At 41.9% G+C, this 25,475-nt stretch overlaps 2 protein-coding genes across 10 annotated transcripts; both read left to right on the plus strand.

The window, feature by feature from the left end:
- The first annotated feature begins 697 nt into the window (after positions 1-697).
- On the plus strand, positions 698-6,887 carry nfyal (nuclear transcription factor Y, alpha, like). 7 transcript variants are annotated; one of them, XM_029506315.1, is made up of 10 exons: positions 698-800; positions 1,472-1,579; positions 1,758-1,844; positions 2,721-2,867; positions 3,300-3,431; positions 3,534-3,636; positions 3,746-3,897; positions 4,577-4,750; positions 5,226-5,336; positions 5,559-6,887. In XM_029506315.1, the coding sequence occupies exons 2-10, from the start codon at positions 1,499-1,501 to the stop codon at positions 5,619-5,621; spliced, it is 1,050 nt and encodes a 349-aa protein (XP_029362175.1). In that variant the 5' UTR covers positions 698-800; positions 1,472-1,498; the 3' UTR covers positions 5,622-6,887. The 7 variants fall into 7 exon arrangements, with proteins under 7 accessions (XP_029362175.1, XP_029362174.1, XP_029362173.1 ...); XM_029506314.1 differs by having other exon boundaries at positions 1,758-1,841; positions 3,746-3,915; XM_029506313.1 differs by having other exon boundaries at positions 3,746-3,915; positions 5,559-5,621.
- Positions 6,888-9,267: 2,380 nt separating this feature from the next.
- On the plus strand, positions 9,268-25,302 carry ahcyl1 (adenosylhomocysteinase-like 1). 3 transcript variants are annotated; one of them, XM_029505638.1, is made up of 17 exons: positions 9,268-9,588; positions 17,774-17,888; positions 18,226-18,369; positions 19,065-19,165; positions 19,267-19,369; positions 19,794-19,888; positions 20,022-20,128; positions 21,259-21,375; positions 21,513-21,576; positions 21,715-21,803; positions 21,994-22,064; positions 22,320-22,414; positions 22,901-22,999; positions 23,310-23,378; positions 23,493-23,571; positions 23,832-23,952; positions 24,068-25,302. In XM_029505638.1, the coding sequence occupies exons 1-17, from the start codon at positions 9,397-9,399 to the stop codon at positions 24,072-24,074; spliced, it is 1,668 nt and encodes a 555-aa protein (XP_029361498.1). In that variant the 5' UTR covers positions 9,268-9,396; the 3' UTR covers positions 24,075-25,302. The 3 variants fall into 3 exon arrangements, with proteins under 3 accessions (XP_029361498.1, XP_029361499.1, XP_029361500.1); XM_029505640.1 differs by lacking the exon at positions 9,268-9,588 and adding an exon at positions 15,150-15,238; XM_029505639.1 differs by lacking the exon at positions 24,068-25,302 and having other exon boundaries at positions 23,832-23,956.
- Positions 25,303-25,475: the final 173 nt, after the last annotated feature.

Here is a 25,475-nt window from a genome sequence, read left to right on the forward strand (position 1 = left end):
CACAGGACACACTTCAAGGCACACGGCCCACTGCACACTGATGTAACACTACAATACACATCAAACTATAAAGAAGGTCTAAAACACTTCTGCCAGCTGGGAAGGCAGAGAGCCCCCGTAAGTCACAGTGCTGCCTGTCACTGGGTGTCAATTAAAAAGCTAATCGAAGAAAAATAAGAATGCACAAACAACAACAACAAACCAAATAAATAAATAAATAACAGTTGACAAAACAGTACAAAATATGAAATAGGAAGCTGTATTAGTTAACTTGCCTCGTGTCTGAAGACAAAACTCTGCCGTTGGGTGAGAGCACGGTGTGTGTGTGTGTGTGTGTGTGTGTGTTTGTGTAACTTATACACATACTGCTTTCCTGGCATTCATGGCTGTAAAATCAACGGTGTTAAACTACACACGCCTATGGAGGAGGTTATTTTTATTTATTTTGAAGACCGCGGAAGAGAAAAATATTATTATTATTGTTATTAGTTGTTGTTGTTAATACCAGTACGGCAATATTTCGCTCACAAGAAAAAAAAAAAGGTGACTCTGGACACATGTGAAAGGACTGAAGCACTATGGCACCACTTTTAACCCCACTGTGGTGAAGCAGCGGCCCCTAGCGGTCAGCCGTGGCCCCGCACCCCGCTCTGTCCCCGGGCTCATGTGTCACGCAGCTGCGCACCTCCTCCCGGGGCGCCGTTGTTTCATTTGCGCCATTTTGTCCGCTCACTTTGTTGATTGGGCTTTAGCGAGCTGTACTGGAGCCAATCAGAGGGAAACCGGACAGCGGAGACACGGTAAGGGAGACCCGATTGAAGGCATTGGTAGTTGTCAGCACGGATTGGTTTGTCACGGACCAACCAAATGACTAACCCCGCTAAATGCAAGACAGGAGAAAAAAAACTCAAATGGCACCTCGGTGCGGCCGCCGCGTCCCGAGACGGTTAGGCTGAAATAAGTTGCTGCTGTCGCCGTCCGATCGCCGGCTGTCCGCAAGGCAGACAAAGAGCTGCCTCATAATGTCGGCGGCCCCCGACCAGTTACACAAAATACCACCAGACACAAAACTGCAACACGCACTGAGACCACTCTCGGCTGTTTTCCTGCTCACTGTCCTCCTTTTCTGCTTTTCCTTCGTTTTCACTATTTTTTTTTTAGCTCGCGGTCGCTAGCCCTGTTAGCATTCACACGAGTATGAGCAGCTAACACAACAACATGGAGCGGGCTTCGTGTTTCATCTCCATATTTCAGAAACACATTCGGTCACAAGTCTGCCTGGTCGGCTGAATGTGTCCCAGTTTTATAAATCCAACTTCACAAACAACGAGCTGACTGTATGTAACGTTAGGGCAGCTTTGGAAAAACGACTCTTTGTGGAGGGTCAATGATCTTCGATGTGCCAAATATACTGATTAAAAACAATACACCTGGCGTCATTCAACACTGTGTTGTGTCTCCTTTGTCTCAGGAAGGAGGATTGAGACAACAATAAGCTATGGAGCAGTACACCACTGCCACCACCACCACTGGGGAGCAGATAGTTGTGCAGACTGCCAATGGACAGATCCAGCAGCAGGTGAGCTCAGACCTTCAGTTGAATCCAGCTACGGCAAAGAAATGTGTTTCCACCCTCTGCTGTAGGATCGGTGCTAACACATCGGGTTCCAGCGTCAGCATGTGAGAGTGGGCTCCAGATCCAGTCCATCTTCCTTATGACAACTGTCTGAGATTGTATTGTCCTGCCTTGTCTGCAGACACAGGGCACAGTGACAGCTGTGCAGCTGCAAACAGAGGCGCCGGTGGTGACGGCCTCAGGCCAGCAGGTGCAGACACTCCAGGTAGTGGTGTCACCGCCGCCCTGTGTCAGTGCCATGACAGTGTTACAGCCTACCACTTTGCATGCTGCAACCAGGGCTGTTTTCCACGAGACCCATTTCTGTGCTGTATGGTTCACCCCCTCCCTCCCAGCATGTCTTACAGCTGCCTGAACTGCATGTTCCTCAGCACAGCGTGTTGTGTGTCAGCCTCAGGTTCTCACGTGTGCTCTTACAGCAAAAGTCTGCTGTTGGACTTAATCGTGTTTTTCTTTTTCTTGTAAAGGAAGTTTTACAAGTCAGACACTCTTCCTGATGATTATAAAAGCCATTTGAAACATTCATCACATGGATTTGTTTGCACTTGGCAGAGCATCCTTTTGTTGTTCGGCCTTGGTCCACATGGAGTCACAGTCATTACTGTCTGTCACTTCTCATCGTCTTGAGTTCTCTTTACAAATGGCAGGTGGTCCATTCCTTTTGATATTTCTCTGTGGCAAGACTGCTGCCTCGGGCTCTCTGTTTTTCTTCAATTGTCATTCACTTTTCTAAGGATGTTAGAGGATCAACTTTTACCGAGTTTTACATGTTAATACTTATTAATTTGACAGCAACATCTTATTTAATCTTCTGGGTTTAAGCAAATCCAACTGAAATTAACATCATGTAACATATTTGCAACTTTATTTCAGTAATTTAAAAGACACTAAATTCTGTAAATTGTAGCCTACTTTCAAGACACAAAATGAAGAGTGACAGGAAATCTTTTAAGTTATTTTCCATTCTATTATACTGGATGTTTCTGTGTGAATATCATTTGCAGGCCTCTGAGGCATACATGAGTGATACAAGATAACGAACACAGTCAGTGCTGCTATAACAGCTTCCTCTTTTCACATCTAGGTCCAGGGTCAGCCTCTGATGGTCCAGGTGAGCGGTGGGCAGCTCATTACATCATCGGGGCAACCCATCATGGTGCAGGCTATGTCTGGAGGTCAGGGGCAAACGATAATGCAGGTTCCTGTGTCTGGAGCTCAAGGACTACAGCAGGTAAGGGAAAAGATTAAGTTGAGTCACCACAGCTTGACCACTAGGTGTGGTAAATCTGTATGCATGACTTACCACATAGTTTTGGACAAGGATTCTATTTGCACTGTCTAATAGTACTGCTTGATATATAAAGCCAATACTTTACCTCTTCCTTGTATACATAGATATAGCCCTTTGTCATTTTACAAAAGATATAGTGAAATACAGAGAGCTGCTCCTGCAAACAGATACATAAAACAGAAAAAATAATATTGCATTGAATGAATTATGTTGCACTTTGAATATAATTGATACTTAAATAGAAAGGAAAAGTGCTTTGGTGAGAAAGCAATGATTTACAGTGTATATTCCAATAGACTGTTCAGTGAAGACTGATGGTTAGAAACAGCAAGAGAAAACCAAAAGCACCTTTGTTACATTGTGTGTATGTAGATCCAGCTGGTACAGCCCGGTCAGATCCAATTGCAGGGCGGTCAGACTCTCCAGCTCCAGGGCCAGCAGGGCCAGCCTCAGCAGATCATCATCCAGCAGCCTCAGGCAGCCATCACTGCTGGACAGAACCAGGTGTTTACATCTTGATCGGTGGAGGGGCAAGTTCATGTAATCAAATAATTATTTAAATGGCTACTAAATGTCATTCATCTAATCTCCCTTGTGGATCCACAGGGGCAACAAATCAGTGTGCAGGGCCAGCAGGTGGCACAAACGGCTGACGGGCAGACCATTGTCTACCAGCCTGTCAATGCAGACGGCACCGTCCTGCAGCAGGGTAAACTCAGTTCGCTCCCGCCTTTCTTCTTTGCCAGGTGCTTTGCAGAGGCAGATTTACTGTCAAAAGGTCATGTTGAGTAAGAACTGCGATGATAATGTGTCTGCAGGAATGATCACAATCCCAGCTGCCAGTTTGGCTGGTGCCCAGATAGTACAGGCAGGGGGTGCCAACACCAACACTACCAACAGCGGCCAAGGCACTGTGACCGTCACCCTGCCCGTCTCCGGTAACATGGTCAATGCAGGTGGAATGGTCATGGTAAGACCCTGTCCAGAGGTACCCAGCATCTTATTACCTTTTTTTTTTATCTAGACTCACCCAAGGGGTTGTGGTGGTGGAGGTCACAGAACTCTAAAATATGCAAATTATTATGATTCTTGATCTTAACTGACATTTTTGACACACAATATGAAATGTTGGCTAAAACATGTATTAATTATTTGAGGAATAATATTGCATATCAGTTTTGTCCTCTTTACTGGTAAATTGTATTACAAATCTTACAAGTTAAACCACAAAACCTTTTAGGCAACATTATTTGAAAATAATATTTGTTGCAGTAAATGAGCCCCTAACATATTTGTTTTTACTTGATTTGTCTGAATAATTGAGCCCAGATTCCTCCCCTTACACAATCATTTGTACATATGTTTCCCATGTATGATTTTTATCAGCCTCTTTTAATGACCTGATGATGATGTTACAATTTCAGTGTGAACCTGTAGAGAAAACTATTCAGCAAGAGTATGGAAGTCACTTGTGTGGGCTTCGTGGGCCTCTGACACTAGTCCTTAAATGTTATATAGTCCTGTGTGCCAGTATAACAAACAAAGTCCTGATGATTGATTTGCACAGCAACTGTCTATATTATGTCAAATGATTTCCATGCCAGAAGGTCTAAGCAGTATGTGCGTGTTTGTGTTTTTTCCTTCATCAGATGGTACCTGGGGGTGGAGGAGTTCCCACAATGCAGCGTATCCCCCTGCCAGGGGCTGAGATGCTTGAGGAGGAGCCCCTTTATGTCAATGCCAAACAGTATCATCGTATCCTGAAGCGACGGCAGGCACGGGCCAAGTTGGAGGCTGAGGGCAAGATCCCCAAAGAAAGGAGGGTATGTCATATTGGTCATCACCCTACAGCACAGAAACATGGGCACATTGGAGGTCTCTGCCTTTTTTTGTCAGTCTTTGTTCCCGTACTACTTCTTCCTTTCAGCTTTCTTATATTTGACTATGAATTTAATTAGCTCGTCCTGTACATCACCCTGAATGGTAGGAAAAGCAACTTGAGATCTCATGACTAGGTTGAGTAGAGAGTTAAAACAATGTGCTGAAAGCTTCGAAAGAGATGCCGACTGGGGTGATAATTGATACATTATATGGACTAACTTTATATAATGTTCACATTGAAAATATTTCTGTAAAGATATCTCTAAAAGTAGCAGCATAGTCTGATACCACGAATGGCAAGTAAGAAAATAAGCTGGTAGGGATGGGAGGAGCTATCATTCCTGGTAAAGTGGGAGCACAATATTTCCATAATGTCGAACTGACTTTGATTATACAAAGCTACTTTATCCTTTGCAGAAATACCTGCACGAATCCCGCCACCGTCATGCTATGCAGCGTAAACGAGGAGATGGCGGACGTTTTTTTTCCCCCAAGGACAAGGAGGAAATGGCTCTGGCCCTGGCACAGGTGTGACACAGAGGACGCTGTATGGAGAGTTACCTGTATATTCTCACTAAGTAATGAAAAATACAGTGATCCTTCATAAATTGAGAACAGACTTATTTTGGCTGACTTTCGATTTCAGTAGTAATTTGTGTGGAATTAGTTTTAGAAAGCGACATCACTTACAAAAAAAGAGTATCCGTAACGTTGACCTCACTGATCCTTTCTCTTCCTCTCGTTCAACAGCAGCAGGACGTGGCCCAGGCAGCAGCAGATGAAACAGTGGCTCAAATGATCCGAGTCTCGTAGCACTGTCACCAACATCATCTTCAGGTCTGACAGTGAACTCTACCCTGAGGCTCTTTATCCCAGCTAAACCATCTGCCACATGTCGTCATTTCACCACCGTCCTGCCCTGCTGTCACAGCCCACCAACAAAAACTCCTTCTTTTTCTCCTTCTCTCTTTCGACACTGGTCTTCCAGGGAATAGGCCACACGGCTGCTGAGCCTAAGAACTGGTCTTCTCTGAAATGGAGGAATCCTCCATGCTCGGCTTTACTGGTCAAGCACTTGAAACCAGCTTTTTTATTTTCTTATGGGATCTGTTTGGACAAATCAAACATCATGGTTACCCAGGGTCTGAGACAGAGGAAATTGCAGCTGTGAAGCCATCATACTCTTAGACCCTGGCTTGTTGAAAATATATCACTAGTGGAAACTTGTTGCTTTAAATAATTTTTTGTAAATGGTACAGATTTTTTTTTTTTTTTTTTTTTAAGCCTTGCGTCTACACTAGTGTCCATTATCTTTATTCAAACCAGACACTGAGTTATTGACCCAGCTTCTTATGTACAAACTTTGTCCAACGAGGAAAAAACAAATGCGATACCAATGTGAAGATGTTGCACAGAAATTCTTTTCTTCCCCAATGTTTTTACATGCATTTACTAATTTGCCCAATTCTGTGGATGCATTTTATACAATTTGTAGTCACACGTAGTGTTTGTAGGAATGATGGCTCAGTTGTTGCATCATATTACAGATATTATCTATATAGTTAATACTTCATTGGTCAGTCCACTTAAGTATTTGTGTTTTGTTTTTTTTTTCATTGTAGATAATAGATTTTTTTTTATCCATTTGATGCAGTCCTGAAATTATTATTTTTTTTTAATAATGAAAAAAGATTGGACATTGAATTCATGAAACCTATGTCAATTAAATTTTATTATGTGATGCAGGGTTATTTGTGGTTAGTGTTCGATTCCATTTTTGTTAAATGTACACCCATCATACAGAGATGAGATCATCATTGAGATTTGACCATCATCAGAAATTCATAGACATAATTTTGGCCATGTTGTTTAGTATGGGGCTAATAGTTATTTCCATTATAGATTCATTGAACACTGAATACTAATTTATTAATTATGTGGTCAATTAGCTGAGGAGAAGTCAGATATTTCTTGTAATAACTGTTCAAAACAAGAAATTGATGAGATGAAATGACCAAATGATTTAATTTAGTATGGATAAAAATTTACTCTGATGACAAATAAAAAGTTATGTTATGGTGTTCATCTAAAGACTGGAAAATCACAACCTGATGACTCTGGATCGATGGGGGGGGGGGAAATTTCACAGGAGAAAAAAGATTAAAACTCAAAATAATTTATACAATTTATTATTTCCCTTAACCTGGAGACTGGGATAGCTTCCAGTGCGTCCAATGGGACATGACAGCAGAACTGATTGATAGCTAATTTGGTTGGTAAAATGTGAACAGTCAATAAAATGGAGCTCATTTGTGGCCTGAATCCAACAAAATTTCCTGTTACTGGAAGTAAAAGTCTAAATACTTATATATATATATATATATATATATGCATATTTTTTTGTACATTTCATTGAATTTGTTCCTCAGTGGGACAAAAACAGTCCTGTCCACTGAAGGAGCCTTTAACACTGTCCCGAGCCAGCTCTGCCAATCACACTCAGGAGACCGTGACGTTCACAGCCTGCTCGGCCAATGACAGTGAAGAGGGCGGGGCCTGCAGTCAGTCGGAGGAGCATCAGACCGGCTGTGAAGCTGACCACTCAAATAAATCCACTGTCATTAATATTCACATTGGGTACCAGTCTTTTTCCCCCATGATCCTCCACCGTGCCCACTTTGTCAGGTGACAGCTTCACCACCCCCCCACCCCCCATCCGCCCTCCCACCTCTGATGCTCTGTCTGTGAATCATGGTGATGATGAAGTTGGCTTTCGGTTCGTATCTTCCGTTTTTTTTTTTTTTTTTTTTTTGCAGTTAAGAGGAAATTTCAGTGTCAAGCCCTTCAGTTTTATTTTGGGAAAATAAGAACAAAAAGGAACACGGGAATATCTCTGTGTTCCTTCAGACCATGCAGTACCCGGTCTCTTTGAAAAAAAAAAAAAACACCATGGCTGCTCATATCTGGAGTGATGGTATCCAAGAAAAATCTGTTTCATCGTTCACATTTGTGAAACTTTTATACTGTTGTGAAAATATGAAAAAAATAGTAGTAATTCTTTTGACGTTGAAAAGGACCCAAAACATTTTTACCTCAGTTGTACAACTTTGGATAAAAACATAATTCACCCATTTACATGCTTGTCCTTTTTTACAAAGGTTCATCATATTACTACTGGTCTTTTATCTTCTTTGAAGATATTTTTTATGAAATGCTGCCTGCAGTTGGTCACAATTATCATTTTTTGACTGCGATAGCTTTCAGTTCCTCTGGCATATCTGTCCACTTACAGCCTCTGAACCCACTCACCGGATGTTTTTGATGTGTTCCTGACCTCTTTACCCCGCCGTCCACAGAGTTCACACTGTGGACCTGCTGTAGTCATCTACCACACTATGTATTGCGTCTCCTTGTCATGCCTCTTAGTTTTGCCTGAATCTTCTGCCTGTAACTGTGATATGATGTCTGCCATAACCCTGCAACCTGTCTCATGCCTGCCTTTACTGCCCCTGCTTGACAAATCTGTTTTTGTTACAAAGCACTGCTATGACTATTGGTATTACTTCTAACATAACCATTACTATTTCTATTGTTTCAAGTGACCTCTGAAATGTTTTAAACCTCTGTCTAAGTTTGTTTGTTTCTTCCTTTTGTTCCACTATGACAGTCAGTGTACACCTACTACCTGTTATCACAGTTAAGCAGGTCACACGGCAAAATATTCTCTCTCTTATTGTAATGTAGCACATGATTAAACGTAGTAGAAGTCAGGCCATACATGTGTAAGATATCAACAGACTCAGACTAAGAAAATGTATATTCATTGTATAATTTATGTTTTCTAAGCACCATTTCCTATTCCATTGTACTCCATCGTGATACATCTGTTGATGTGACATTTGGGCACCCAAGATGGCATAGAAGTAAAAAGCAAACACTTTTATTTCCAGGTAATATATCAGACTATAATGAAGCACCAGTTTCAGTTCATTGTCTGCAACAACAAAATTCATGTTATAACCATAAGAGACTACATTGAATATTTAATAATAATAATAATAATAATAATAATAATAATAATAATAATAATAATAATAATAATAATAACAATAATAATAATATATGTTCTATGAATAAGGCCAATTTCCTCCAGGATGTTTTTTGCTAGCTTGATGTTTTGTGACTTTTTTGTGGATTAAATGTCTCACAAATCTTACATTGTGTCTTAAAGAGTCTTTTCTGGGATAATCCGGTCCAGATTTGACCGGTCAATGTAGAGGAGGGATTCTGATCTGGACCCGGTCCAACGCGGTCGCTTAAGTGTCCCTTAACTTTCCCCTTAACCGCAGCCTTAATCGGAAGCGTCGAACCAGAAACTGACTTCGCCGCCGCTCGCAGCTGAAGGTAAACCCGCAGCGCTGGAGCAAGTGTCTGATCCGCTGTTGGACAAAGTGTCGAGGACAGACGGCGGGTCTGTCCCTCCTAAAGTCTCCTTCAGACCGCCTCACCCCGGCAGATCAGATACACTCCGCTCGGCTCAGTCTCAATACTCATTCTTTTGGGGGGATTTCATCGTCACCTGGATGAGATGACCGACTCGGCTGTGGACGGAAAGACGGAGGTCAAACAGGCCACCAAATATGTCAAAGAGACCGAAAACGTGGCGGAGAAATACTCAGCGATGACCGTCAGCAAAAACAGCAGCGACGTGAACATGAACGTCGGGGAGATGCCGTCCGCCGCCTTCACCGCAGTCCCCACTCTCAAATCCGTCAAGAAGGTAAGAGATGCTCGGACCAGAACCAGGACCAGAACCAGGACCAGAACCAGGACCTGGACCTGGACCTGCAGACTGTGTGTGGTCTGAGGCCAGACACTTTGTGAGCAGGACCAATCACCTCCGGTCCGCATTGCAGTCAGGTCAATCCGCTGCTCCGGTGTCACACACGCTTTCTCTCTTTCTTTCTTTCAGCACAAAGTTGAGCAGAGAGGACAGTGTCTGTGTGTGTGTGTGTGTGTGTGTGTGTGTGTGTGTGTGTGTGTGTGTGTGTGTGTGGGTGGGTGGGTGTTTTGGTGCATTGTTTTGGAAGCAGCAGGAATGATAGGTGTATATATGAAGGGATCCCCCTCCATCACCTCAACTGTTTCAAACAGCTGAAGGATTGAAGGAGAAAATGCCTTTCTCTCACTGTATAATTACTGATGCAACATGTCATTTTTTTTTTTTTTTTTAAAGGAGCTGGATTATTGTTCCAGTCTGCCTTCCTGTTTACCCAAACCAAGCTGTCATGCCAACATCCTGCAGGCAAGAACCAAGGAAAATCCAAGTAGAGCTTTTAGATCCTCTGTAGAAGTAGAGGAATACGCCGGCTGACATACCTGAGCTCAGGCAGTGGGCCTGCACACTAAGTATGAGCTCTGTAACGAGCTGTTTGCCTCCCGAAAAATCACAATCCTCATCCTTGTGTTCACGTGAATCTCTGCAGGTGTGTGTGTGTGTGTGTGTCATGGCCATTGTTGGTAACAGAAAGAGCGTGATAAAGATGTGTTTGCAGCTCAAGGTGCGCCTGTGAGAAAAGCCCTGGCAGTTCCACGATCATCACAGTGAAATGCTCCCTTCAGGTGGCAGCTCATATCATTACAGAGCCACTGCCATGTGTCACAGCTGGCAGCAGGCAGCAGGCAGTAGATAAACATGGAGCGGACAGCGAGCTGATGATGCTCACATCAGAAATCCACAAATCAAAACTCCTCTGAGTTTCTTGTCTCATTTTCTCTGGGAATTGTGATTAGACAAAATTTGTGAAGCTACATTTTGTCAAGTCTGACTCACAGAGGTGAGGATTGAATTCCCAGGGCCTTTCCGAGGCCAGGGCCTCAAGGTGACCTTTGACCTGTGACAGCTGTCGCGCTTTACTGGAGCACTCTGAGGTTAACACACCTTCACAGGCCACTTCATTTGACACACTTGTTCAACTTCTCGTTGCACAAATATCTAACCAACTCATCACATAGCATTTCAATGCATTTAGCCCGTAGACGTGGTCAAGATGATCCGCTGAAGTTCAAACTGAGCATCAGAACAGGGAAAAAAGTGATCTACTGGGACAGCCATCTCTGGGGTGTACAGAGAATTGACCAAAAAAAGAGAAAATATTCAGTGAGTGGGACGTGTCGTGGAAAAACGTCTTTTTTGTGCCAGAGGTCAGAGGAGAATGGCCAAAATGGTTTGGGTTGATTAAAAAGGCAGCAGGAACTCAAATAACCACTTGTTATAACCAACGATCACAGAAGAGCATCTCTGAACACACAACATGTCGAACGTTGAAGCAGATGCTGCAGCTGCTGAAGACAACACAGAGTGCAGCTCCTCTCAGCTAAGAACAGGAAAGGCTACAATTCAGATGGACTCACCAAAAGTCCACAATAGAAGATTTGGGATAATAAACATTGCCCAGTACGACGAGTCTCAATTTCATATGCGAAATTTGGATGGTAGGATCAAAATTTGGTGTAAGCAATATTAAAGTATAGATCTTTCCTGCCTTGGATCAGCAGTCCAGGCAGCCCGTGGTAGTGTGGTGCTGTGAGAGATATTTTTCTTGGGACACTTTGTGCCACTCAGTATTATCTGAGCGTCATTCAAATGCTGCAAGCCACCTGAGTGCTGTTTCTAACCACATCTACCACAGAGTATAGTCCTCTGATGGCCACTTCCAGCAGGATAGAGCACCACGTCACAAAGCTCAAATCATCTCAAGGTTGACTGCACGAAGAGTTGGCTGTAGTGGAAAGGCCTCCGCAGTCACCAGATCTCAGTTCAACAGAGCACCGTTGGGATATGGAGGACGATTTGCATCATGGATGCGCAGCTGACAAATCTACTATCATGTCCATATGGATGGAAATGTTTGAGGAATGTTTCCAGCATCTTGTTGAATCATTGCAATGAAGAATAAAGTCAGTTTTAAAGGCAAACAGGGATCAAACTTCTTAGTAGCAGGGTGTGCCTAGTAAAATGGTTAGTTAGTGTATATTGTTCTGACTTTACGAGCTGGGGAGATCCACACACCGCTGTGCACTGATAATATGGTCAGATATTATCTTCAAACCAGCAATATTTACATTAGTCAGCAAAAGCGAAAATATCAACCTCTCAATTGGTACTTTATGTGTAATAGTAAATTATTGAATTCACCTCGACATATTTATGTTCACAGTTAAGGACATTTATTTCCACTACTGTTGGCCTTACAAAGAACTCACTGTTATATTTACTGCTGATACAATGTTAATCCAGCCTAATTGACTTTTAAGACAGGCCTGGATCCTGATGTACCGAATGTTGAGTAAAATTTTATTGCTCCTTCCTTTGCCTCATGAAATTATATTAGCTATTTTAGGCATCTTTGTACTTGTATGTGATGTTTCCTTAATAATTCAGTGTGGGGATGGTGATGATTACGCCTTTGTGAAAAAATGTACATGTTTGCCAGTTGGTGTTCAGATAAGCACGAATGGCTCATGTACAAATAAAAAAATAGCATTGCAGCATTGGAAAAAAAACCTGAAGCTCAGCGCAGCAACACTGCTGGGTCAGAGTGAGACAAGTGATCACCAGCAGACCATCACTTAAAATGGCAGCAAAGCTCCAAACTTAACATTTTCAAGAACAATAATAATCTAGGGGCTTGAATTTGTTCTCCTTCATGTCTAAATATACCTTCTATCTATTTCATGTAACAAAGTTTCAATAAGCTCACAAACATTAGCCCTTAAAATGACTTGAATATCATAAATTAATGAACATGGACACAAGTATGTGCACAAGAGCTGGACATAACAATCAACGTAGTAAAAAAATAGCTATTTTCCCAGCAGCAGGGTTCTTAGACTTCAGAATATTAGCTCAGACCCCCTGTTTGAAGAGGCAATAATGTGTGGACTGTGAGCCACTGCAGGGAGCCCGATTGAAAACATATTGGATGGTAGGATTGTGCATGGAGATCATGAAAACAAAGCATAATGTTCTGAATAAATGTGAGAGCCTAGTGTCAAACAGAGCCACCTGCTCACAGAGGAAAGTAAATGAGTGAAACAAATACTGCGTTCAAATGATCACACATGAATAAGTGAACTTATGAGGCCCATTGTCATGTAATCAGCTGAAAGTTGCAGTGAGCAAATGCAATCATTGTTACAAGTTAAAATGTAATATGTGATTGTGTGTGTGTGTGTGTGTATGAGTGGGCAAGTGAGTCCTCCTCTCTCTTTGAATCCATCCACCAGTTACACAATACGCCCCCCTGACAATGGGACTCACTCACCACGAATCTGTTCATGCACCATCATTTCTTGTCTGATCCCTGCGGACGGTTCCATACCTGTTCCTTCCTCATTTTCACCTTTAAAAATATCTGAAGGTCAGATAAACATACTTACAAAACAGATAATCAATATAAATCCAAATATGCATGACACACTTTCGCTGTGATCTCTGTGTCCTTTTTGTTAAAAAGCAGAAAACAGTAACACGGTCACCACCCTCAGCCATGGCCCACCCAGACCCACACAACTTTTCCAGTGGTCATTACAACATATCACTGCACATGATAGAGAAACTGTTTGTGTTTGCTCAGTTATTTGAACTCTTCATTTTGATTTTGGTTGTCGGTTCAGCTAATTTTAACACTTGACTGACTATAAATATTTTCATTTACTGATGAATTTTACTGAGCTACAGTATAAAGCTTCAAGTTATTACCTGTGGTTGGTCTGGATCCATGTCACTCAGAAAACAGCCAATCAGAAGAGAGGTTCAGCGACATAAACAGCCAGTTTTTGCTCAGGGGTGTAGGTGTTAAACTATACTGAAATGGTTTTGCTGTTTCAAACCACAAATTGTGGATAGCATAAAATGTGATAAAACAGAGAAAATCAAACTACATTGCCGTTAGAAATGTCACTGTCATATATCACTTCCTTTATTTATTAAAGCTCTAAGTGCCACTCAGTCCACGTTACACAAGTGAAGTGCTGTGTTTGCCCCACAGTGTGAGTCATATTAACATTGGGGGTAAAGTCACCATTGGCTGAGAAATATAACACATCCATACTGACTAGTTTTGTCTTTTGTCCAGCTGCGGTTTCCGTTATAACAATAATATAAAAAAACATTAACAGCAGCATTTGTCATCAGCAGCCTGCCTTTATGAATGTTCATCTTCTCATTTTACAGCATATTGGCAACGAAATGCAATTTCTATTGATACTGTAAATAGCAATGTCCCTCTCCTTGTGTTTGTTTATCAAGTCTGATTTTGAATTACCTTAGCTTTCATATTCTCTAAAGTTTGGAGTATATGATCATGAATTTAATTCATATCTTGTAACTAAAGGTCACGTAGTTCTGGAGGAAGGATTAGCACACTGTATGTTTTTTTGCACAACACTGTTTAATCCGTCATGCATGTGTTGATCTAAGTAGGTGCCTTTGCAGACCAAAAGGAGGCCCAGCAGTTATAGAGCTAGACCTGCATGAGAACTGGGCTTTCTGGCCGGAGGGTTAGTTCGCTGTTGGTGCACAATTTGTAAATAATTATATTTCAGGCTGTCTGTCTTTGACTTGTTGAATGTAACCGCTTGCGTGGATTAGGCTGTCTGAATGGCTTTTCAGTGAGATGGCCCTGCAGGCTCATTAGCGGCGTCTGGCTAAGTAGTTGGTATTGCCTTATGTTGGGACCACATCGAGCGCTTTGCACTGCCGGCTGACTGTTGCACCACAGCTTAAGTCTGTGACCTGGCCTGATATCTAGGAGAGTAAGGGTATTTTTAGACGTAAGATGGGGCTGGATGGGCCACTTATTGATTCAGCAGAAGGCTAAGGCAAACAGGTTTTAATTCCTCCTGTCAATCCCCTTTTATTTAGGAGTTCAAGTCAGGAATACAGACTAAAATGTAAACGCTGCAGAATATGTGTGTCCCTTTTCTGGTTGTGTAAATGTTTCTGTACTTATTTCTTCTTTGTGTATATGTACATACCACTTTTTATAGTGTTTGCAATTTGTTACTGCATTTGCTCTCACAGCATTTAAAAAAATCCACCATACTATACAACCCACTGACTTTAGCAGCTGGTTGTCAAGGGCAGAACCAGAGAGAGGTAGAGAGAGAGCGGCTCATTTGGAAGTAACCTCCTCTTTCTCTCCAGGCCTCTCTCGCTCTCTCCCTCCCTCTCCAGGTTGGCCATTAGAAATCAGAATAATAGGTGGGAACCTCCCCCCCGGCTCTGCCTGGGAGTGTTCTGGGATAATAGCATCAGGGACACCTAGTACCATCACACAGAGGACATACAGGCACAGGGAAGTAGGCTGGAAAACTGGACAGATCAGGCAGCCATGGCACACAAACATGGGCACGGGAGAGAAAGGGTGAGTTGCCAACAATGCATCACCAAGAACTGAACTTGTACTCAATCCTAAACAGACTGCATATGTTGCAACTAGATGTGGCAGGCTAACTTTTGGTGTTAGTGTTACAACTTTTTTGTCGCCTTTTTGCAATTATGTGGAGTGGGCACTTTTCTTTCACAAATGGTTTCTTCACACATCTCAGTTGACGTTCATAGTTCTGTGTGTTAAAAAGTAAAAGAAACCAGTGCTACTTTAAGTAACAGTCTTCAGTTTCTATGTCCAAACTACTGCATAGTAAACATAAAGGTACTATTTTGCAAGAGCATGAGAGTGCACTCCAAATTGTGAAAGGAGAGAAATGCAGAGCTCTCTTCAGTTCACACTGTCTCACAAGCTTCTTGAGTTTCTTTTGACTGACACTAGATTGTTGAAGCCTCTGTGTCGCTGCCCAGGGAAAGAAGGAATCAAGATATATACACTGAATAACAGCGAACAGAGTTACTACTGTTTTCGCATTTCAGCCATAAGTTTCCCTTTTTTAATATGAAGATGGTATTTACTAGGACAGTTGTGTTAAAGTAAATCTCCATTTTAACTTCTTCTGATGTTCATGTGGAAAATACAGAGTAACTAATTTATTCATGCCCATTTCATCCAGCTGTGAGCTCACACCAAAAGATATCAGCAGCATTATGTTTGACAGAAAAAAACCCCCCCAACCTAATTTAGTATCCCTTTAAAGTATCATTGCTCTCGAGTGTAACACATGATTATAGGTTGACATCCATATGCTGGCTGCACAAGCCAATCTTACCAAACTCAGTGTTGTTAGTCAGCCATTCTTGTGCTCCCGGATTTATCATCTGTGTGTTGTGTCAACTCTGTCATGTCTGCGTATTAGTTTTTAGTCCAAACACATTCTATGGACATATAAAATAAGAGAACAGTGGAATCCTGCAGCATTGTCACAATAAATGTAGAACATAAAAAAAGGTTTAGGGAAAAGGAGAAAATCATGTAGTATCACTTAGACGTTTAGTGAAGTGGACTTCCTTACTGCTGTTGAGAGCCTCAGTCATTCTGACACGTCTGCTTCACTCATTTTGTTTCACTTTAATTTGCATGACCTTCACTGGTTTGAAATATATTCACTTCCATAAAATCACATGTAAACTGTCAATTTAAAAACGTGAACATAAGGAAAATCACACTCTACAGCAATATTACTTTGCAACCTCAGCGAGTGGTGAAGGAAGCGATAATGAAAGGGAAACAAGGAGAGAAAAAAAAGGAGTGTGAAGCCATTAAGCAGGACTATGAAACATTATACAATGTTGTGATAAAGACACGAGACACAACATCACCTGGTGAGCTCTGAGTTGGCCCAGCACACTTGCCACTAAGCCACCAAGACACCTGTAGGTTTTCTTGGAAAGGCCAACTGAGAGAGTGCCAGCAGCTTCCTGTGCAACACTTCATTAGGCTCTGTAACTCCAAGCTACTGGTCTTACCGTTGGTTTTATAATCATTAACACCTCAACTTTCTTTTTAACCAACCGTAGTCTGTTATCAACATCAGTCATGGAGATACACACATCAGTCCATGGGGGAAAGACGTCATGAGGCTCAGACCTGATGTCCACCTGCACACGTTCTATTTCAGTAAAAGGCTGTATAAGCTGTCTTCTTACAGCCCCATTTATTCCCAGCCTGGAAGCGCAGCGTCGTCACCTAGACTTCTATGCATGTGAAGATGTGTTTCTGCATTCAGAGGGAGATTGTTTCTAACCCTTCTATATTTGTATCAGTTGTCAGGATAGATACAGCACAGCCACGCTCTTGGACTTTATTGACTCCGATGTGAGTGACAGACCTGCGGGTCAGGTTTGCCAGCAGTTTCTAATGTTGGCAGCTGACTCTGGTCTGTCTGTTGGTGCTGCCAGTTTGTTACAGTTTCAGGGTGTTAAAATGACACTTAGTGGATTTGTCAGATCTTAAGTCTAATTGTAGGCTGCCAAGCCTTAAATAGAGCCAAGCTCACTCCAGGCACTGGCTTTTATTTAGTAGCTTAAAAAAATAAAATAAGTGGAGACAAGAGTGGAAAATCAGATGAACATCTGGTTGTAAGCTCAAGGACACTGGACAGTTGAGGCTCTTTGGTCAGAGCTGGCTGTGTGCTGATCCGCTTTATGTGTTTCCAGGTCTTTGATCTTGGGCCCTTTGAAGGGTCTGTTTGACACGATGAACCACACTAACAACTGAAGCCTGTGTATTTGAACAAAGCATAAATCACAGAGCAGCAGAGAGAATCTAAAAATAGGCGTCAGCTCCCTTCCTATTGATCCTCCTTCGATTTACTGTAACGGGCCCGTCAGGTAATTTATCAATCAAAGCACAGTTTTAGTAACTGAAACAGCAAAAAGAGCTCAAATATGTAATGAGAGGGAGTCATCACTGTTCATATGTGATGGTGATGGTGCTTTTTGTTCTAATCTCCCCTTGGTGCCATGATTTCTTCATTAACATTTACGTTGTGCACTATTTTGTCTCCAGATCCAGTTTGCCAACACAGAGGACAAACAGGAATTCACTAAGTACCCCACCAAGGCAGGCCGCCGCTCCCTCTCCAGGTCCATCTCTCAGTCCTCCACAGACAGCTACAGCTCAGGTGCTGCATGCCTAAAACAGTCATTCTACTTCCATCAGATGTTTAGTTGGCTTCACAAACTCATGAATGTATTTTATTATGAAGACTATAGCCCCATCAATGTAAGATACATACGTTTTTGCATAAAAGGACATAAATTGAATATACACACTCAAGCACTGGTTAGTTCATGAAACAGCATTGTGAACTAACAGTATGCACAGTATCTACAAATTTGCACATGGGAAACGCACACAAGCTCCAAATGTCACATAATAGATTTGGAGTATACATTTCATTATTTCCTCTTTTGTGTGCTTTTCCACAATAGTGACCTTTTGTGTTCTCTGTTTCCCAGCTGCCTCCTACACCGACAGCTCAGATGATGAAACTTCCCCGCGGGACAAAGCCCAGATCAACACCCACGGCAGCAGCGACTTCTGTGTGAAGAACATCAAACAGGCTGAATTTGGCCGCCGAGAAATAGAGATTGCAGAGCAAGGTATATCTGCCCTCAGGGGGAAGGTTGCCAGTGTTTCAAACACATGGACAAATTTCCATTTCTAAACAGAAAGTGGATCTTTTCACGATTCAACCAAATACCTGGAAGTGTAGCGTCTTACAGGGTGACTTTTCCTACACAGAGGCGGTCATGTCCATGTTACATGGCCCACATCTCTGAGCTATCTGTTGTGACTTTGTTAGATACATGTCACATGGTATCTGTTCTGCTGCTGAAATACTATTTGATAAAGGTCCTCTTGTCCTGATTTCAAAACCGTTTATGACCCAGGACTGGGGCAGTGTCAATATTATCCCGGAAACATGACCGCAGTTTTTTCTCTCAAAGCTATTCATCACTTCTTACTTATTTTCTTTTGGTGTTACATCCTCTTCCATCTTGAGCATTTTGTTTTTGTGCTCTCTCTCTCTGTAGTCCATCTCCTGCTCTCTGTTTACATTGCCCATTTGAGTTCTAAGTAGGCGTGAGTACTTGTCAAGTGTTCTTCAGGCTTCAGGCTTGGGCAGCAACAGCTGTTGATGGCGCTGCAGTCTCCATTTTAGAGCCATTTACTGCAAATCCGACTTCTTTTTTAAATCCACAGGGTTCCATTGTTCTTCTCCTTCCAAAACCAAAATCTGACTTTACAGTCCTTTCACTTTACCTTAACTTATGCTCAATCTGTTTCTCCCCAGACATGTCTGCCCTGATCTCCTTGAGGAAGAGAGCCCAGGGGGAGAAGCCACTTGCTGGGGCCAAGATAGTAGGCTGTACCCATATCACTGCACAGACAGCAGTACGTCCTCTCACCCAGTTAAACGCAGAGCCCTGTGACTGCTACCGTCCTTCTCTTCTTCATCACTTTGACCTGTGTGCGTAACTGTGGTTCCTTCCTAGGTCCTGATTGAAACCCTGGTAGCTCTCGGGGCCCAGTGTCGTTGGACTGCCTGTAACATCTACTCCACTCAGAACGAGGTGGCTGCCGCTCTCGCTGAAACAGGTGAGATCGTCTCTAAGGTCGGCAGCTTCTGAACAGCATGAAACATGTAATCAACAGTCTCATCAGGTTTTGTATACTTTGTGTGGCAACTTTAAGCATAAATATACGTATCTCTTATAATTTAAATTCTGTCATATCAACCTGGTGGTGGATGTTTTCCTGCATTGGCTGGATGGTTGGATGGCTGGATGGTCACTTTATATTTTAGTCAATGAGTCAGCAAACATAAAGGGTGTCTACAATGCATTAAAAAGTTCAGCACTGAACTGTGTGAACCGATGGACTGCAGAAACTAAAGAGCAGCCATATTCTCTCACCGTGTAATCGTGTCTAAATGGATCTCTTACTCGTGCAGCTGCCCTGTTCTCTTTTGCTCTGCTGTCCGTCTTTGCCATTAGTTGTGTTTGTGTTTCGCTTGCTGCAGGAGTACCAGTGTTTGCGTGGAAGGGTGAGTCAGAGGATGACTTCTGGTGGTGCATCGATCGCTGTGTCAACACTGAGGGCTGGCAGGCCAATATGGTATCAATGTGACAACCCCATGATAAATTGAAGACCGGTCTCTTCTGTCCCCTAGCTCTACCCTGCTCTTAAATACTGCAGATTTTTTTTCGAGGATTATCCTACATGCGGTTAAATGATTTATTTCTCTTAGGTCCTGGACGATGGTGGAGACTTAACTCACTGGGTGTACAAGAAGTATCCCAGTGTCTTCAAGAAAGTCCGGGGGATAGTGGAGGAGAGTGTCACTGGGGTTCACAGGTGAGACGGGATAGATTTAGTGAGTGTGGGGTTTTAAAAGAAGTGGGAAGTAAAGAAAACCACTTTCCAATACAACCAGTTTCTCCTTTAGTGGTAATGGTAACATCGCAGTTACTGATTTTTTTATTACAAGACAAAGTAAAGAATAATAAAGAATAGAGGACGTTTTCGGAGACTGACAGCATTTCCTAATTCCTTTGGCTTTATGTGCCATTCTGCACGGTGTGACAGTAAAACCTGTTGCACTTTTAGATGGATGCTTTGTCCTTTTGTGTTATACAATGAAACTTTGTCTGCTGAATCCTGTTTTCAGCACGTTGAAAATATATATTTACAGATTCACAAACACACGCTCACATATAACAAGACACATGCATGAGCACAACTGCACAATGCATGTGGCCATTCACCCATCCATCCCATAATATCATATGCATAATCCATCATGCACAACAGGTATTGCATACAGTCTATTATATTTGCCTCAACACCCAAATGCACCTAATGGAAATGAAAGATGAGTAAATATTTGTTGCTGCAAACAGAAGCATATCATTCATAAATTACAATTGTTTCACTCACCATATAAAATGACATTGAGCATTTTTTTTACTGATACACTTTGGACTTAAGCTTCAACATGTTTGCCGCTCTTTTAAATTCTGAATGCTGGACTTGCTTTTAGCAGCTAATTGAAAAAGCTATTTAAAAAGGATTTAGTGTAGGGAATGGTCTATTTTTTTTTTTTTCCTTTTACATATTTTTTTTTCTTCAGATGGAGATGAGCTGGAGGCGAGCCAAGCTCTGACTGAAAAGCCATCTCTAATGAATGAGATACAATATGTCAGTGTAAACAATATCAGAGGTGGTTATATAAACTATATCAGTATTAATACACGCTGACTGTGTAGATTGAAAAGGTCAGTGGCCTGATTTGGATGGAGCCTATTTGAGAAACATGACAGAGCTCACCCACATGTCACAGCAGCTGTGCATGTATGACTTACCCTTGGAATCAATTATCCAGATGCTCCTAAAGGTGGAAGGTCACACTGGATTGCAGCTCAGTTTGTGTGTGGATTTGTGTCTGCGTGTGTGTGTGAAACATGCTTTCTCATTTGTCCTCTCAGATTGTACCAGCTGTCTAAGGCTGGGAAGTTGTGTGTCCCTGCCATGAATGTGAATGACTCAGTCACCAAGCAGAAATTCGACAACCTTTACTGCTGCCGTGAATCTATCCTGGATGGGTGAGGAAAGCTAATCGTCCAGAGGGCTGCTTATTGTTTGCAATCAAGCTGCCCCTGCTTGTTTTATAGTGTGAATACTTGCATTCTTTGCAGCATGAAAATGGATTAAAGTGTGTTATTTTTCTTGTATCTGCCAGCTTGAAGAGGACCACAGATATAATGTTTGGAGGCAAACAAGTCGTTGTGTGTGGTTATGGAGAGGTGAATCGATTTTTGATTTAAAAAAAGAAATCTTAGTCTTGATGGAGTGACTGAATTTTCACTGCTGCAGCACACCGTTTTACATGTTGTAGAATTATAATTATCATAACAACTACTTCACTGTCCTGTGGTTTGTAGGTGGGGAAAGGCTGCTGCACTGCTCTTAAAGCCCTGGGAGCCATTGTGTGCATCACTGAGATTGACCCCATCTGTGCCCTTCAGGCATGGTGAGTCCCTAGCCATTCTCAGTCAGTGCCACTCCACCTATAAATGTACTCCCTTTAGTTTCTGTGTTGTGCGTTAGATTAGCTGCGATGCCGAGAGAACAACATATTATGATCATTATTTTTTAAATTGCTTTCACTCTGTTTTCTGCCTCCAAAACGAATAAATATTACTGTATGTGTTTCATCGCAGCATGGACGGTTTCCGAGTCGTCAAGCTGAGTGAGGTCATTCGGCAGATGGACGTGGTGATAACTTGCACTGGTACTGCCCCATGCAGTGATGTCCATTATTTATGCTTTGATAATCACAGTGCACATTTTATTTCAGGCATCAATAACAGACTTCTCTTCTGAATGCTAAAATTCTTTTTGTGTGTCTGTGCAAATCAAGTGACATCCACAAGACCCCGTCCCACTTAAATTTAATTGTAAATGCTCTGTTAAAACAGAAAGAGGGACTTTGATTTTCAGCGTACTCATGCTTCACTGACACGCAGCTCTTTTTGCTTGAATTCAGGCAACAAGAATGTGGTTACCAGAGAACAGCTTGACCGAATGAAGAACGGCTGCATCGTCTGCAACATGGGTCACTCCAACACTGAGATTGATGTGGTAAGAATCCACGTAACTCTGTTTCTGGCTGCTTTGTCCATGTGTGTCTGCTAAATTTCTATTCAAATTTCCAGCTTTGTGCTGACAATGAGATGCAGGTCAGTATTGGCTTCACTTTAAGTCCAATACATTTTAGACACACATTAGACTTAGCTGTCCACACAATGGTCCACTGGAAACCACGTGTCCAGCTGTCCCAAAAACCATGTCCTTTAACTCCAGATATGATTCAGCAGACTCCACAAATGTGGCTTCATGCCCAAATCCTCATTTAACGCTGTCTGGTTTTAGATGACCTGTTTAGAAATCCAGTCATTTCCTCTTAAGGAACCGGACTGGACTGACTCATTACTGGATGATCCGTGTCACATTTTACAGTACTTGCTGTGTTTTCCACAATGACACGCAGTTAATAAATAGCATTGCACAAGGTCCTTGTTACTTTCATTTCCAGCTGTAGGACTGAGTGTGTTTTATTTTAATCAGGCAAGTCTTCGCAGCCCAGAGCTGACCTGGGAGAGGGTTCGCTCTCAGGTGGACCACATCATCTGGCCGGATGGAAAGAGGGTCGTCCTGCTGGCAGAGGTATGCCCTCTCCTGTATACCTTAATATCTTAAAATTTGTTTCATTAGAAATTCTTTTTATTGCACCTTGACCATCTATGACTACATCCTACATTCGCACAAGGCTTAGAGGCATTTTACTATCACAATATGTTGTGCTGGAAGATTCTTTTCCAAATTATCACAACAATGTGGGTCTTGGATTTATTCCTCTGTCGAATTAAAAGGTCTCGGTCAACAGCTTGTGTGGTCTGTGGGTCATTTATCCTTTATTGTGTCACAGCTGAACTCTTTGTACAGTGTAGCTCACACTGGAACTCTGACTTCACAGGGTCGCCTTTTAAACCTGAGCTGTTCCACAGTGCCTACATTCGTGTTGTCCATCACTGCTACAACCCAGGTCAGTGCTTTTCTCCTTTCCTTTCCGTGGGATCCTCTACACTTCAGGAAATACCACCACCATCCTGCTGTTTTCTGGTCCTTTATGAGTCTGACAGTCAGTGTGCGTTCGTAGGCCCTGGCTCTGATAGAGTTGTTCAATGCCCCAGAGGGACGTTATAAACAGGATGTGTATCTGCTGCCTAAGAAGATGGGTAAGAAATGACTCTACAAAGAAACTATTCTTGAACTTTAGTGCATGATTGATGATCTGTAATTACAACAAGTACTTTTAGACTGACAATAAAAACAGTTTGTGTTACTGCTCCCATATGTTGCTCATTGATGCCACCCTGTGACTTGACCTTAAAATTACAGACATGACAGAAATACAGCAAAGCCAGAATGTTACACCGTGTGTTGGAGTACATTTATATCTACCTAACACATATTGGAATCTGTGTGTTTTACCCAGATGAGTATGTTGCTAGTTTGCATCTACCAAATTTTGATGCCCACCTGACAGAGCTGTCTGACGAACAGGCCAAGTACATGGGTCTGAACAAGAACGGCCCCTTCAAACCCAATTATTACAGGTAGGTCTTCACCAGCGTTCAACTTTCACTCTATTTTGCATGCCAATTTTTTTAAACAACAACGTATGGCTATAAAAAATCTACTGACACAGTAAAGCTTTGTTTTGTTTTACAGGTATTAATGAAAATGTCTGATCGTCAGATGCTCAAAACACAATTGCCCTGGGATAAACAGAGATCTATTTTATTTTCTAAATTGCTACGAAATGAAGGAATTATTTTACTTATGCTGAATGTAACTTATTAATAGCACTTCAGACATGGTGTTAAATATGAAATATAATGTAGGAAACATATAATGTATAACTAACATTTTACATGTCTTGTCGCATGTTTAAAAACAGAGCCTGCTTGCATGCTTTCATGTGTATATTCTTTTTAAGTTGCTGCTGCTGCTTAAGCTACTAGATCACTAGAATTATGTATTTGTTTACCCTATTTACGTCTGGTGCCAAATAATGGAACACAAAATAACATTTACGTTTCTTCCGTCGATGACATTAAAACTTAATTGGTACATTCCATAAACCAGAGCTTAGGTTGAACCATTACAAACTCAAGCTCTTATAGTGTACATTCATTTTATTTTACATGTGTTCAGTGAGCTCACTGAGTGGTAACGGCATACATCCCCTAAAGGTGACATGAGTCATCCTTTTAATTATATCAAAGTGCAGTGGTTAATGTATACCACTTGTTATATGAATGATGTAGTCCAGTATTATTTATTCTAAGAAATTCTGAGAGTCGGTGAATGGTTGGAGTCCGTTTTATATTCCTGACTGGTGGTGTTGGCATTCAACGCTCACTGTAAAATGATCTGGAATCCCCCAGAGCTTCTCCTGAACAACTGCAAAGCAAAGAGATATTTAATGTGCTAATAACGGCTTAAGATTTCGAGTGTTTACCTGGATGACCGAGAACCTTCACGGACAGCAGCTCATGATGTCATGTTAAAGGTTACAGGCTGTGTGCATTCCTCAAAAAGAAGTAAGGGAACGCTTCCAAGATTCTCCGGCTGAAGAGTGTTTTGACTGGATCATACTGTTAAGGCCATGGTATGAATGTGCCTTTTAAAACATTTACAACAAGCAGATGTCAGCACTGAGCCTAATTAAATGAACATTCCTCTTTTGTAAAACCTCGTCTACTGCGGTACATTTAACGTCTTCCTTTCACTGCTTCTGGTATTATGTAACACTACTGAATGAACTATATCTTGTGTAAGATTTTAGACTTTTATGTTTGCCATATTCCTGTCACTGTCTTAACTTGATCAAAATACACAAGTGTATAATATGTATGTAAAAGAATGCATTTAATCAGCAATAAAGCAACGTTCTTTTAACAGAGAAAAGTAGCTCTCAACATGTCAAACTATGTTTATACCACGAAAATGACTGAAAACTAATAAAAAAGAAAACAATTGGGAGGATAAAGCTCACAGAAGGAGTCGTACTGTTACACTCAGTACATGGTGCTCCCTCAGTCAGCCCTGCTGGCCTGGCGTCAAAGTGCTGTCC

The sequence above is a fragment of the Echeneis naucrates genome, chromosome 7 (genome assembly GCF_900963305.1).
Source record: "Echeneis naucrates chromosome 7, fEcheNa1.1, whole genome shotgun sequence".
Classification (NCBI taxonomy): Eukaryota; Metazoa; Chordata; class Actinopteri; order Carangiformes; family Echeneidae; genus Echeneis; species Echeneis naucrates.